This window comes from Callospermophilus lateralis, chromosome 11 (assembly GCF_048772815.1).
Source record: "Callospermophilus lateralis isolate mCalLat2 chromosome 11, mCalLat2.hap1, whole genome shotgun sequence".
NCBI classification, from domain to species: domain Eukaryota; kingdom Metazoa; phylum Chordata; class Mammalia; order Rodentia; family Sciuridae; genus Callospermophilus; species Callospermophilus lateralis.
In genome coordinates this window covers 48,433,258-48,446,235 of record NC_135315.1, presented here as the reverse complement: position 1 = coordinate 48,446,235, position 12,978 = coordinate 48,433,258, and the positions used below count along the sequence as shown (strand labels likewise).

Below are 12,978 nucleotides of genomic sequence, written 5' to 3'. Positions count from 1 at the left end.
TCAGAAAAATGAGAAATTATACCCCATCTATGTATGATATATCAAAGTATATAAGTGCATTCTACTGTCATGTATAACTAATTAAAACAAATAAAAAATTTAAAAAAAATTTTAAAAATTTTCTTTTCAGATTGTTCATTGCAACTTTGTGGCAATACAATTGATCTTTGTATATTGACCTTGTATCCTGTAACCTTACAGAACTAAATGTCAGTTTTTTATTGTTTTGTTGGAGATGGAGTGATTCCTTAAGGCTTTCTATCCAAAAGGTCATGTCATCTCCAAATAGAGGTAGTTGTACTTCTTCCTTTCCAATCTGGATATCTTTTATTTCCTTTTGTTGTCGAATTTCCCTGACAAGTTCCTCTAGTAGAATAATGAATGGAACTAGTGACAGCAAACACTTTGTCTTGTTCCCGATCTTAAGGGGAATATTTTCAATCCTTCACTAGTAAATATAATGTTAACCATGGATTTTTTTTTTTTTTTGTAGATGCTCATCTGGTTGAGCAATTTCCCTCCCTATTCCTAGTTTGTTGATTTTTTTTTTAACTACGAAAAGATGTTGAATTTTCCCAAATAATTTTTCTGCATTACCTATTGAGATGCTTGTGTGGTTTTTGTATTTTATTCTATCAATATGGTGTATTATGTTGTTTTTTGTATGTTGAATACCTTGCCTTCCTGGGATAAATTCCATTTGGTCCTTAGCAGGGCTTGCCATCTTGCTAACATCTTATGCTCATGGTTTATATTTTTTGGGGTGGGTGGGCATCAGGGATTGAACTCAGGAACACTCAACCACTGAGCCACTTCTCCAGCCCTATTTTGTATTTTATTTAGAGACAGGGTCTCACTGAGTTGCTCAGTGCCTCACCATTGCTGAGGCTGGATTTGAATTCACGATCCTCCTACTTCAGCCTCCTGAGCTGCTGGGATTACAGGCGGGTGCCACGGCGCCTGGCACAGTTTATATTTCTTCCAGAATAATTCATACTAATAGTCTATGAGCTGTCACTCATACTTGCAATCCGGTCTTTTTTTTCCTGAAATAAACAGTGTGAGCATGGCCACATTCTCATTGACAGGAAGGAAGCAGTCACTGCCTATGCATCCCTAATCAATTTATCTACTTTCAACTTTCCAGAGAGCTATGTTTTTGTATCACTCATCCCCAACTCTTGCATTTAGATATGTGGTTTTCAAACAATGGTCCCTGGACCACTAGCATTAGCATCTCTTGGGAACTTGTTAGAAATGTGAGTGAGGGCACCCCCACCCAGAATGAATTAGCCAAATTCTGGGAGTAGGGCTCAGAATCTTTTTTCACTAGACCTCTAAGTGATTCTGATACACGTTAAAATTTAAGAATGATTACGGATGGGCTACTAAGTTGGCTCAAGGAAACCCCAGGCCATTTCTCTGTATTCTCTTCCCTCCCATCTTTGAGTTTAATATCTTTCTTCAGCAGTATTGGCTTTCCTTTAATATTTAGCAATATTTGGATTTGCACTCCACTTCGTATTTGCAGTTCCCTGTTAGCTTAACTCTCAGGGATGTGATCTGTCTGTTTACTGCAGCCTGCTGTCATCTAATTATTAGGGTGGGTAGGAAATGCTGCCGGGTGCACTGAACCAGTAACTTCTGATTTTTTCCTTTTGGGTATTTTCAGCCTCCCAGGGTGTCCTATCCCTCAAACATCCATCTTCTTTCACACTTGGGGACAGATGCTTTTGCTTGGTACAATCAGGGGTCAGAAAAGGACCAAAGTACTGGCTCTTCTACTGTGGACACCCAGATAATTGCAAAACTTCCATTGCTCCCGGGTATTCCCGTACACGAGCCTGCTGTGCCCTCTGAGCTGCCTCTGCCTTGGCCACAGACCTTTCTTTGCAGGATTGAATCTATGGCTTCCTCTCTTCTGGGCTGCTTTATGGGCATTTGACCTTTGCAGTCACACAAGACTGCACACTTAGAAGGCTCCGTGATTGATTTTTATACTCTGCCATCGCCACCTTGCAATTCTTAATACTTTTGAATAAGGGCCACCACGGTTCCATTTTGGGGACCTGAAAATGAATGTAGCCAGTCCTGCCTTCTTCCATCAGATCTCTCTGTTTTCTGCCTTTTGGGGATGTTACACAATTTTGGTCAGCATAGGACATCCCTTCTTATTTTACATTGCTACCCAACATTAAGTCATAGGAAAGTAATTAAGGCCATTTCTAGGGATTTGGAGCAGCAGAAGAAGTCTGGGTCATGTAGTCAGTTTACCCTCTTTACGCAATCCAGCTGTGATGTTTCTAAAGTAGAAGTTCAGTAACATCATTCGGCTATGGAATTGACAACGAGGTCTTTGCTGTCTGAAGAATGAAGTATCAATTCCCCAGCCTGGTAAGGAAGGCTATCCACAATTTTCTCCCAGGCTTTCTTCTGACCATCAAGATTTTTCAGGGTTAGTAACTTCCCTATCACTGCCAGAATCAGACAGCTTTGGAGTAGCTACCATGAGGGATGTAATAAAGGGTCTGTCAAGTCATTGCTAAATCATATGATGCCAAGGTGACCCTCTGACTCTGAAACTTACATCTTTTGGGCCATTCCTCCTTCCTCTTCCAATCACTGCATGTTCTAGTCAAATGGCCAGGGGGCTGCTTGCAGATCCTCCAGCCCACTCAGAGTTTTTCAGTTTCCTACCTTTGCCCCAGTCCTCCCTTGACTTCGTTTCTAGCTCTCAAGATCCTGCTCATTTCCTCCCGGAAGCCTCCCAGACGGCCCTGCCTCTCTCAGACCACCTCCCTCTCACCAGCGCTGCTCAGTGGTTCCTTCACCTGCAGCACCAACCTGGCTGCTTCCAGTTGTGCCTTTCGGGGTGTGTGGTTTCCCTCCCTTCCTGGCCCCAAGGCAGTCCGGGGTTCATCATGCATCCTTGCATCCCCTCTCTTACTTAAGCATGGCTCTGTGCTAGGTCCTGTGCCGGTCAGTGCTGGGGACGTGTGGATGACTCAGTAGTGGTCTCAGAACTGAGCTGCTCCTGTACAGACTGCTCATCCTCAGGCCCACTCAGGGCAGTTACAGTTCAGTGAGCTAATGGCTCTACCACAAGTGGGAACCGGAAGTGGAGCCGGGGCTGAGCCTTTTATGAGATGAGAGCCTTCGACAGATGAGAGTGCAGCAGGCAGGTGCCAGGATGGGAAAGGGGGTGTGGGAGCAGGGAGACTTGGGGACCCACACGGGGCTCTTCTTGACTGGGGTTTGGGTGTGCGGTAGTGGGGAGCGGGTGATGAAAAGGGATGGGAAGGTCTCAGAGAAGAGGCCAGGTGGGAAACTGGAATGCCAGGCTCAGGAGTGGGTCTCTTCTTGAAAGCGCCCATGGGAATCCTTAGATTGGTTTCAGCAGGGGAGCCATGAGCCACTTTCTAGAAAGATATTTCTAGAAGCCACTGTGAAAGATAAAAAGAGGGGCCAGGAATGAATGTAGTTGCTGCAGATTAGGTGAGAGGTAATGAGCTTGAATCTTCACCTGTAGCCCAGGCTCTGGGGACACCCCCAAGAAGGAGGGTACTTACTTCCTTCCCAGCCCTGCTGCATAAGCTGCATCACCACTGGGCCAGATTCTGGCCAGAGCTCCCAAGGGCCAGCAAGGGGCAAGCCCAGGGCAAAGTCATGCTTCTCTTGCTCCTGGGGCTGTTCCAGTGTGACTTCCCAGACACGCCCAAGCCGACCAGGAGAATTCCCCATTCCTCTTGCCCACAGCCCAGTCTGTTGTAATGGCTGCCCCAGCAAATCTCACAACCTGTACTTTGGATGCAAGGAGCGTCTTCTCTTATTTCAGGTGTTGGTGGAAAGCCATCCTGTTCGTGGTGCCTCCTTTTGCTCTGAGGAGCTCAGGATGTGGGGAGCTGGGAAGAGGAAGTACAAAAATCACTCAGGAAGCCTTTAACGGGGCTTGAACGTGTCTTCTTGGGCAGATGATGTAGCTCAGACTCCCAGGGCTGTGTGACCCTTAGCACAGGCAGAATTTGTGGGACCACAGCCTGGGGCTGGCAGCGAAGGCATTACTGTCCCTGTCCCCTGCCCTCTCTGTGCAGCTGTCCTGTTTGCAGGAACTGCTGGCAGCTCCTGTGCTGGAAGCAAGCTCCAGCTGAGGCGAGGCGGCGGGGCCCAGGGGCCCTGGAAAGCTCTAGGCCAAGTGGGGTCTCATTTAGGGGATGGCGGAGCCAGCTGCACATTTGGTTAATCGCCCTCGTCCTGGGAGCCTGCTAATCAGGAAGCTGGGGGGGGGGGTGTCCACCAATCCCTTCTCTTGCTGGTAGCAGCTTTGAGGGAAGATGGAGCCGGCCTGAACTGAGCAGAAAGACCAGCTTCCTGCTATGTGGGCCCCACACTTATGTTGTCAAATAGCTCATTCTTGCCCACATTGGTGGCTTCATTGGCTTCCAGACCCCTTGGATGCCTGGCTTAGGTTTCTCTGTAGGGGATACTGAGCCTGGGGGCAATTCTGGTCAGTCCCCAGGCCTCTGGACGCTTCTCCTCTGCCATTCCTTGCAAATAGCCCCTTTCTACTCCCTTCCTTCCCTCCCCTCAGTTCTGACTGTGGCCGCCTTCTCTGTCTTGATGGCTCCCCCTTGGCTCCGAGACCCTTCCCAGAAAAAGCCCCTGCCTAAAACACCCAGAGGAGCAGGGTGAGCTGGAGGGAAGAGTGCTGGCCAGACTTGGGGGTCAGAGGGACCAGATCTGAACATTAGTAAGTGATTTTTGTCCCTCCAAACCTGTTTCCTTATTTGTTTAGGGGGCCTCTGGGGCCTCAGTCTTAATGATTCCACAAGTGGGGAAGCTCTGGGTGGAGCCTGCGGCCCCTGAGTGCCCAGGTACAGCTTTCAAGGATTAGACAACTCTGGCTACGTTCCGGGCTGGCTGTGAGGAGTCCCAGAGCTGAGCTCTGACCTCTTCTCCTAATTCTCTTCCCTCTGCCCATGAAAATCCCAAGCAGTGTTTCAAGGTCCCCCACCCTCTGGCTCCTCCCCCAGCTCTGCACTCCTGCTTCCCTGGCTCTCAGGCCCTCGCCCTACCCCGCCACCAGGTCTCCTTGCCCTTGGAGATCCTGCTCTGCTCAAAGTCATGTTTGCTTTCTGGTAATGAAAAGTGAGAATGGGATCAGAGGCTCATAAACTGTTGAGGCGTGGAGCTGCTATGGGCCTGGAGTGAGAACATTGGAGGTGATGAGTCAGACCTGGCCCATCCCTCAGAGGATTCTCCTTCCTCCTCCAAGTTCTGCCCCCCAGTAGGTGCTCAGGAAACACCAGAGATGTCTGTGTTGTAATCAGGGTTTGTGATCTGTGTTCTAATTTTTTTGAGGGGGTGGTACCAGGGTTGGAACTCAGGGGCACTGACCACTGAGCCACATCCCCAGCCCTATATTGTATTTTATTTAGAGACAGGGTCTCACTGCTTAGCACCTTACTTTTTGCTGAAGCTGGCTTTGAGCTCATGATCCTCCTGCCTCAGCCTCCCGAGCCTCTAGGATCACAGGTGTGTGTCACCCTGCCCCGCATGATCTGTGTTCTACAGGGCCCTGGGTTTGGGCTTTACTGTTCTAAATTCTGAATCGTTTTACCTCCAAGCTGTTGTTTTGTAAGTGAAGCCCTATGCTGCGTGTGCCGGGGGCTTCATGTTTGGCTCATGTATGGTCCCACCTTGTGCTGCCTCACAGTCCCTGGATGGTGCTTGGCCTCCTGCTCTCCTTCCCTTGGGCTCCTCAGCCCTACAGCTTCCCTCTCCTGGTCCCTGCCTGTAGACAGCTGCTGCCCTCCCTCCATGCAGGAGCCTGAGGGGAGACAGGTTGGGATCAGGTGTTCCTACCCCTCTGTGTCTAGGGTGGTGAAGCCGTCCCTGCCTGGCTATATTCCAAAGGTAACTCAGAGGGAGCAAGTCTCCCCCCAAGCCCTGTCTAGGAACCTGGTGCCTTTTGGTATGGGGACTGCAGTGCGCTTGTCTAGCCTGGATCAGGGCAGCGGGCCCAAGGAAAGCCGAGGTGCGTGCCTCAACTTTCTGGCTCTTGGTCATTGCGCCAGCATGGGCCCAGTGGCTGGCAGCAGGGCCACCCGGGAGCTGGTGTGCCACATCAGGGAGTGTGGACCCAGGGCTGCGAGGGTCAACCCTGAGCTCATGGGTCACCCTGTGTATGAAGGAGGATGATACTAAGTAGTGAATCAAAGCATCATGACCGATCAAGAGGGTCATCCAAAAAAAAAAAAAAAATTATCTTTTAGCATTTTGAGCAGCACGTTTTTCTTGCTTTTTGAACAGCACCATTTCCTTTCCTTTCTCACGGAGCCCTGCTGATTATGCAGCTAGTTTGGGTGCAGTAGATAAAGCAGGAGATTTGGAAGTTTGTAAGTTCCTCCGCCTCTCCAAGATTCAGTTTTCTTATTGATAAACGGGCTTCCTGCCCAGGGCCACCCGCTCCCACTCTCTGCTTTCCATGGTCTTGGCCTGTCGTGGACATGGTCTTGCTGGCCTCTTGGAACGCCTTCCCCTTCCCTCTCCCCGTGGAAGCTGCAATCGCACTCTGCCACCTGCTTCCCTGCGTCCGACGGGGTCTCTTCCTCCTCCTTCCATATTCCTCATGCTTCTTTGCAGTTAGGGCTGTGCACCTCTGTTCTTTCCCTGTACTCACCTTGACCTCCTCGTTTCTGCATCTCCCAAGGCCCTTGGCAGATAGAAGGTATTTTGGGGGCATGTGACCTCATTTCTGTTAAGTGGTGGTGGCAGAAGGTGACTTTCCCTAGAGGCACCTAAGGGACCATGGGCCTCAGGCGGTGTTCAGACATGATGCTGGTCGTTGGTCCTTGACAAGTGCGTCTGACACTGGATCTTTCTTTGTTCCCATCCACATCTGGGTTGCTGTAGCTCCTGGGAAGGGTTCTACAGTCACCTCACCATGCTGGGTGGGGGCCATACCATGAGGCCCAGGCCACTGTTCTCCAACTGGGCCCCCGTTGGGCTCAGGCTGTCATGCCTCCTGGGCCTGGGGAGCATCATGAACTGGAGCAAGTCTTGACATTGGTCATTTCCATCTGGCTTCACTTGGTGATGTGAAGACAAAAGAGACAAGGTCTCGAATCAGTCATTAAAAGCAAATAAGAAAATAAAACAATAAGAAGAGCAATCTTCATTTATTGAATGGCTGTCATTACCTGCCTGTGTTCTGAGGACTTTGTAATCATTTACTCTGCACAATAATCCTCTGAGGTAGGGACCCATACGATCTCCGTTTCCTCCATGGGAAGAATGAGACACAGAGAATTGTAACTTGCCCAAAGGTACATGTCAATGAAAGAACTGGTATTTGAATCCAGGTGTCTGACCATCACACAGAACACCCCAAGGGCTTTCAGAGCTGGGAGGGTCATTAGAGAATACTGGATCCTGCAGTGTCTTGTAGGAATGAGGCCCAGAGAGGGGGAGGGACATATCTCAGGTCACACAGCAGGGTCAGTGGGAGTCTGGAACAGAATCTCAGCTTCCAAACTCCAGCTATATATTCTTCTCTCTCTTTGAGAGAGCTCAGCAGCCCTGGTTCCAAACTGGAGGGAGACAGACAAAGATTTGGGTGATATAAACCCGCAAGGCAGCTGTGGCAGGCAGACAGCTGTGGAAATGGGGTGAGCAATTCTGTTGGTCACTTGGGTTGGCTGCAAGAGGGGAGGCAGGCATGTTCAGGGCAGGAGCTGTCCATCAGGCCCTGGCTGGCTGGCTGGGGAGATAGAGGTCTTTCCTGGATGGAGCTGCCTTAGAGCCCTAAGGGGAGGAAGCAAGGCAGCTTGGAGTGGGGTAGGGTCCTGGACCCCAGGAGAGGCCTGAAGGTGGCTTTCCTCTGAGCCCAGGAATCCCTTCTCAATGAAGCAGGGCCTTGGGGGGAAGCTGCAGACACATTTTCTGGGGGAAGCTCGGACTTGCTCAGGAAGCAGGGTCATGGTGATATGGTGAGTAGGAGGGACTTGGGAAGCTTCCACAGAAGCCCAGTAGACAGTGGGATGTTGAGATCAAGAACTTAGGAGAGAGCTCTGGACTGGAGACGTTTGGCAGTTGCCTGAACATGGCATGCAGCACTGACCCTCAGGAGAGACTGGGGGGTGGGCAGAAGGCAGCACCTGGTCAGCAGCTGCTTACTGAGCTGGGAGAGGAGGGAGTCAGACAAGATGGCTGTGAGAAGGTCAGGCAGTCACAGGAACCAGGCCAGGTGTCATGAGGGCTCCCAGCTGTGAATTGCATAAAGGCCGAGGATTAAGTCTGTGGGGAGGGGGTGCAGGGCCAGAAGTGGTGGGTGAGACCTCTGCCCCTCTGCTCTGGAGCGAAGGGACAGAGGCAGTCCCTAGGAGGGGCTCTCAGGAGGCACAGGGCCTGGTCAGCAGAGGCCAGGGTTGGTCTGCTCACGTCCCTTTTGTTTCCACAGGAGAAGGGACAGCGCCGTGCACATCCAGCATCCTCCAGGAGAAGCAGCGTGAGTTAAGCCTGACCCCATGGAGCCCTTGGGATGGGTTCCCTGTCACCCACTCAGAGCCCGGAGGGTGGTGGGGTCCTCCTTATCTTGCCCACAGGCAGGAACAATGGGCTTGGGGTCACTTGGCCTGAGCTTGGGCCACTGTCCTGAGACACTCGGGTTCCCGTGTCACCCCATACCGGGCTGCTCAGCTGTCAGAGCCAGAGCAAGGAGGGTGAGGTGAGGCTGGTGGGCGAGGGGCAGGGGCAGCAGAGCAATGGGATTGTGGGAAACCTGGTGAAATGTTCTCTTCATCTACGGAGATAGCAGGGCTATACACCTCCATGACCTCCTTCAGGTGACATAACTCCCAGTAGCCATAGGTGGCGCCATGGTGACGTGACAGAGGTCAGGGTGAATGAGGTCATTCAAGGCTGTGCCATGCCTGGGTCACAATCCCTTGTGAAGAGGCCTTCTCTGCCGAGCACGGGGCTCCTGTGGTTGCATCCGGGTGTTTCCTGTCTTTGTTGTGCTCTGGGTCATACCGATGTCTCCACGTTTCCTTCTGCCTGTGTTTTCTTGGAGAGAAAAGCTCAGGATGGGTCCTAGGAGAGACGAAGTAAAGATGTCAGTTTGCGGGCCGAGTCTGCCCTGGACATCCTGGGTGGACTTGGTGGGTAGCTTCGCAGTCCTGTGTCTGCTGCCGGCGTATTGAGTTTCCTCAAGAGGCTGGGGCCGGGGAGAGGAGTCTGTATGTGTATTTTCTCAGGACTTCCTTGACTTCTCCTTCCTGCTATTCTGACCCGTGGTTGCAGCTATCAGGGGCTCAGCCCACTCTGCCCAGCGCCTCCCTGGGCCCAGGGCGGATGCCTTCCTGTACACTCTCCCACCCTCTGCTGCTCAGCTGAGGTCCCTGAGCCCAGCCTCCCACAACCTGGGGGCCCGTCCCTGAGTGGGCGCACAGGCCTCCAGAGAAGCCTTCTGGGTTTCTAACATTCAGATGCAATTCACAAAGTCCCCTGTGTGATCAGGGGCTGGTCACCCTCAAGTCCCCAGCCTCAAGCCCACCCAACAGGAGGAAGGGCAGGGCAGAGAGAGAGAGGGCCAACTCCAAATGAGCCTGCAGGATTTTAGTTGATGGAGGTGATTTTGGGTGATGACACAGAGACCGAGGCCATTGGAAGGTGAAATTATCACGTAGTTTCCAAGAGCAGGGGCATGTCTTGCCACGCCAGGCAGGGCCACCAGAGAGCCACAGGGCTGGGCAGGAGGAGGCCAAGGCACACACCACTGCCTTTGTTGAGGCAGGAAAGGCGGGACGCGTGGGGGACAGCTGAGGATGGGCTGGTTTGAATGATGTCTCTGATCTCTGGGTGGCAGAGGTCCCTAGTTGTTGGGCACCTGGCCCTAGGTGGTTTAGGGTGGGGGAATTAGTGGCTTAGTGGGTGAATGTTAGCTAAAGGAGGCTTGGAGTTTGGTTGGTCACCTGTGAAAGTGTGTTCCCCTGGGCAAGTTTCCCAGCTGAAGGAGGGGTAGGTTCTCTCTGGCCAGGAAGACTCCCAGGATGCCAAACCATCATAAAGTAAAACAAAACAAAACACAACAAAACATGGTTAACTACAGGGATGCCATCACATTCCTCAGGGATGTGGGAAAGGAAAAGACCATTCCTGCTGGTTCTTTAGGAAATGAAAACAGCCATTTGACTTGGGGTTTATCTCCAGGAGGCCAAACCACAGCTCCGTTTCCCACAGACACAATTGAATTGACAGGACAGTTAGTTTCTTTTGGACCTGACTGAAAAACTGTGTTTCAATAGTGGCAGAGTCTTTTTCCCCCCTCACGGTTATCGATTTTAGTCAAAATTATATTGCTGAAGGCTGTCAACAGATTCTGCTCCTTAAGGATACTCTTGCTTAATAAAAAAATAATAGTCAATGAAGCCAGGGGCTGTGGTGCGTGCCTGTAATCCCAGCCACTAGGGAGGCTGAGGCAGGAGGATTGCAAGCTCAAGGCCAGCCTCAGCAGCTGAGCAGGGTCTTGTCTCAAAATTAAAAAAATCAAAAGGGCTGGGGGTGTAGCTCAGTGATACAGGAGCTACAGTCAATGTGAAGAAGAATTTTGGAGCACCAATTGTACATTGGAGGTTGCCATGTCCAGTGACCCCCACCAAGTATAAACCCGCCCTTTTTGGCAGTGAGAAAAACAACACTGTAATGTGTTTTCCCATAATGTTGAATGTATTCAGTGGAGAGGGCTACTTTTCACATAATTCCACAATTATTATGTCTTGCCTACAATTTTTGGCATTAATATCATTTTTCTTTTATGAAATGATGGTGGTAATTGATGATAATGTGTTTGTTTATTTCAAATCCAAAATTGGCAAAATAAAAGTTTGTGACCTGAATTAAAAAGGGATAATAGCAATGCCTTATGTTTCTAATGTGTTTTTCCACTGACTGTACACTTCTATGCATATTACCTTCATTAATATTTCCATTGGGTTTTTGAAAATTCTCCAAAAACAAGTTATGAGTTGGTACAAATTACCCCAAGCCTGGAGTCAGAAAAAAATCCTGGGGCTAGTGCTATAATATCCGGCATTTAAAAGTCTAAGGCCTGGGTTTGAAGGTCAGCATCTCTATGTGGTCCCTGTGATGCTTTGGGCACATTTCTTAATGTCTCTGAGCCTCAGTATACTCATTGTGGAAAAAAATGGCCATACTCTTTACTTTCGAGAGCTGCTGAGGGAATCAGATAAAATTCATGTGCAAAGCCATGGTCTGCACCTGATGCACAAGAAGCGTCTTGCGGTTCTCTCTCATTGGCTTTTGCATGAGCCTTAGCAACTGGAATCTGGTACAGGTGGGAGGGAGGTATCTTGTCCTCTGGTGGAGCTCAGTCTCATTAGCACTCTGCTGGTCCTGTGGCTGCCTCAGAGCCATCATCACAGCAGTTGAAATTCCTCCTGAGATGGCCAGAGAGAGCTGGGCTTCTCTGGATTCGAGAAGGTGCAGGCGCCAGGTCGCCAGCTCTTGTTTGCAGTGGACTGGGATGGGAAGGCACGTGTCCCTCCTCTGGGGCTATCAGACAGCTCAGGCTTCATCCTGCCACTGGACAGATTGGCCTGGCAGAATGCCACCTCTGGTGTGTGCTTATAATTTGGAATCAGATTAGATGAAGCCCAGGGAGCCATTGTGTGCAGAGGCAAGGTAGGGAGCAGGGGGAAGAGGAGAGGAAAGCCTTGGACTGGGGGGCAGGAGGTCTGGGGCATTTCTCTTCACCTTGCTGTGCAGTTTCTGCTCCAGCCTGCTGCCCAGTCTTCCGTCCTGTCCATAAGCCCTTCTGGATCTAACATGCTGAGGGCTTCTGACTTCCTGTTGCTCCCGGCTGGTGTGCCTTTATCTCCTGGCTTCCTTTGTCTGCTTCTCTTTCTGCCTTGTTCCTGCCTCCTTATAGCATGGGAGACATTTGTGCATGCCTGGTGGGTGCTGGGTGGGGGCCTTCAGAGAACTCAGCTCCTCCTCATGGAAGCTTATTCCTCTGGTCTTCAAAGGGAAGGGCAACATTCTTTTGAGATCCAAGCCAGATCTTGGATCTGGGGTCTTTCTAGACTATCCTTCTACCTTTATCACCATCTAGTCCAATTAGAGCATTCAGGATCCTTCTCTCCCACCCTTCTTTTTGCCCCCTGGGTTTATACCTGGGAATCACCAGCCTTGAAATTGCCAATTTATCATTTCAGCTCCAAAATTCTTCAGCCCATTGATTGATATTCTTTTTTTTTTTTTTTTAAATACTGGGGATTAAACCCGTGGGCACTCTACCACTGAGCTACACCCCCAGCCCTTTTTATTTTTTATTTTTTTTTATTTTGAGACAGGGCCCTGCTCAGTTTGCTGAAGCTGGCCTTGAACTTGCAATCCTCCTGCCTCAGCCTTCCTACTCGCTGGGATTACAGAGGTCACTGTCTTCTCTTTCCTGGACTACCCTGTCCTCCAGTACACTACACTGGTCTCCCCACCTCCAGACTCTCCCCCTCTGTCTTCTCCAGAGTGACAGAAAGACTTTGCCAGGGCAGTCCTGGTCCCCCCCAGCCCCTGCTTCCCTTCCCCCACCTCCCTCATCACTCTCCCTGCTTCCTTTCTGGGGGAGCACCCACTGGGGGAGCTGATCAGGAAACTGAGATTCCATTCATGCCCATGGAGGGGACCCGCACAGCCTCCTGCACAGCAGAAGGTGGGAAGGATGACTGGGGACTCAGATGCACAGCTGCAAGCAGGAAGCTGGCCCGCCACTTCCTGCTGTGAGCTGCCATCACCCTTGGCTCCCTGGGATGGGAATTCTCCTTCCTGCTGCACCCACCCCCTCGTGGGAGGAGGTCCGGCCTCATCCCCCGTCATGCTGCCTCATCCCTCCTTGGGAGGCCCTCCTCATCCCTGACCCTTCTAGACTCCGCCATTCCACAGGGTTCAGGGGGCTCCCCTCGA

General features: G+C 50.8%; 1 protein-coding gene across 3 annotated transcripts in view; it reads left to right on the top strand.

The window, feature by feature from the left end:
• Positions 1–12,978, top strand: part of Pitpnm3 (PITPNM family member 3) — a 91,298-nt gene that overhangs the window by 40,386 nt on the left and 37,934 nt on the right. For 2 of the 3 annotated variants that reach the window (XM_076869973.1, XM_076869974.1), the window contains exon 4: positions 8,459–8,506. The exons of the other annotated variant lie outside the window; for it this stretch is intronic. In XM_076869973.1, the coding sequence (XP_076726088.1) occupies positions 8,459–8,506 (48 nt within the window). The remainder of the gene's footprint in view (positions 1–8,458; positions 8,507–12,978) is intronic. 3 annotated transcript variants of the gene reach the window in all.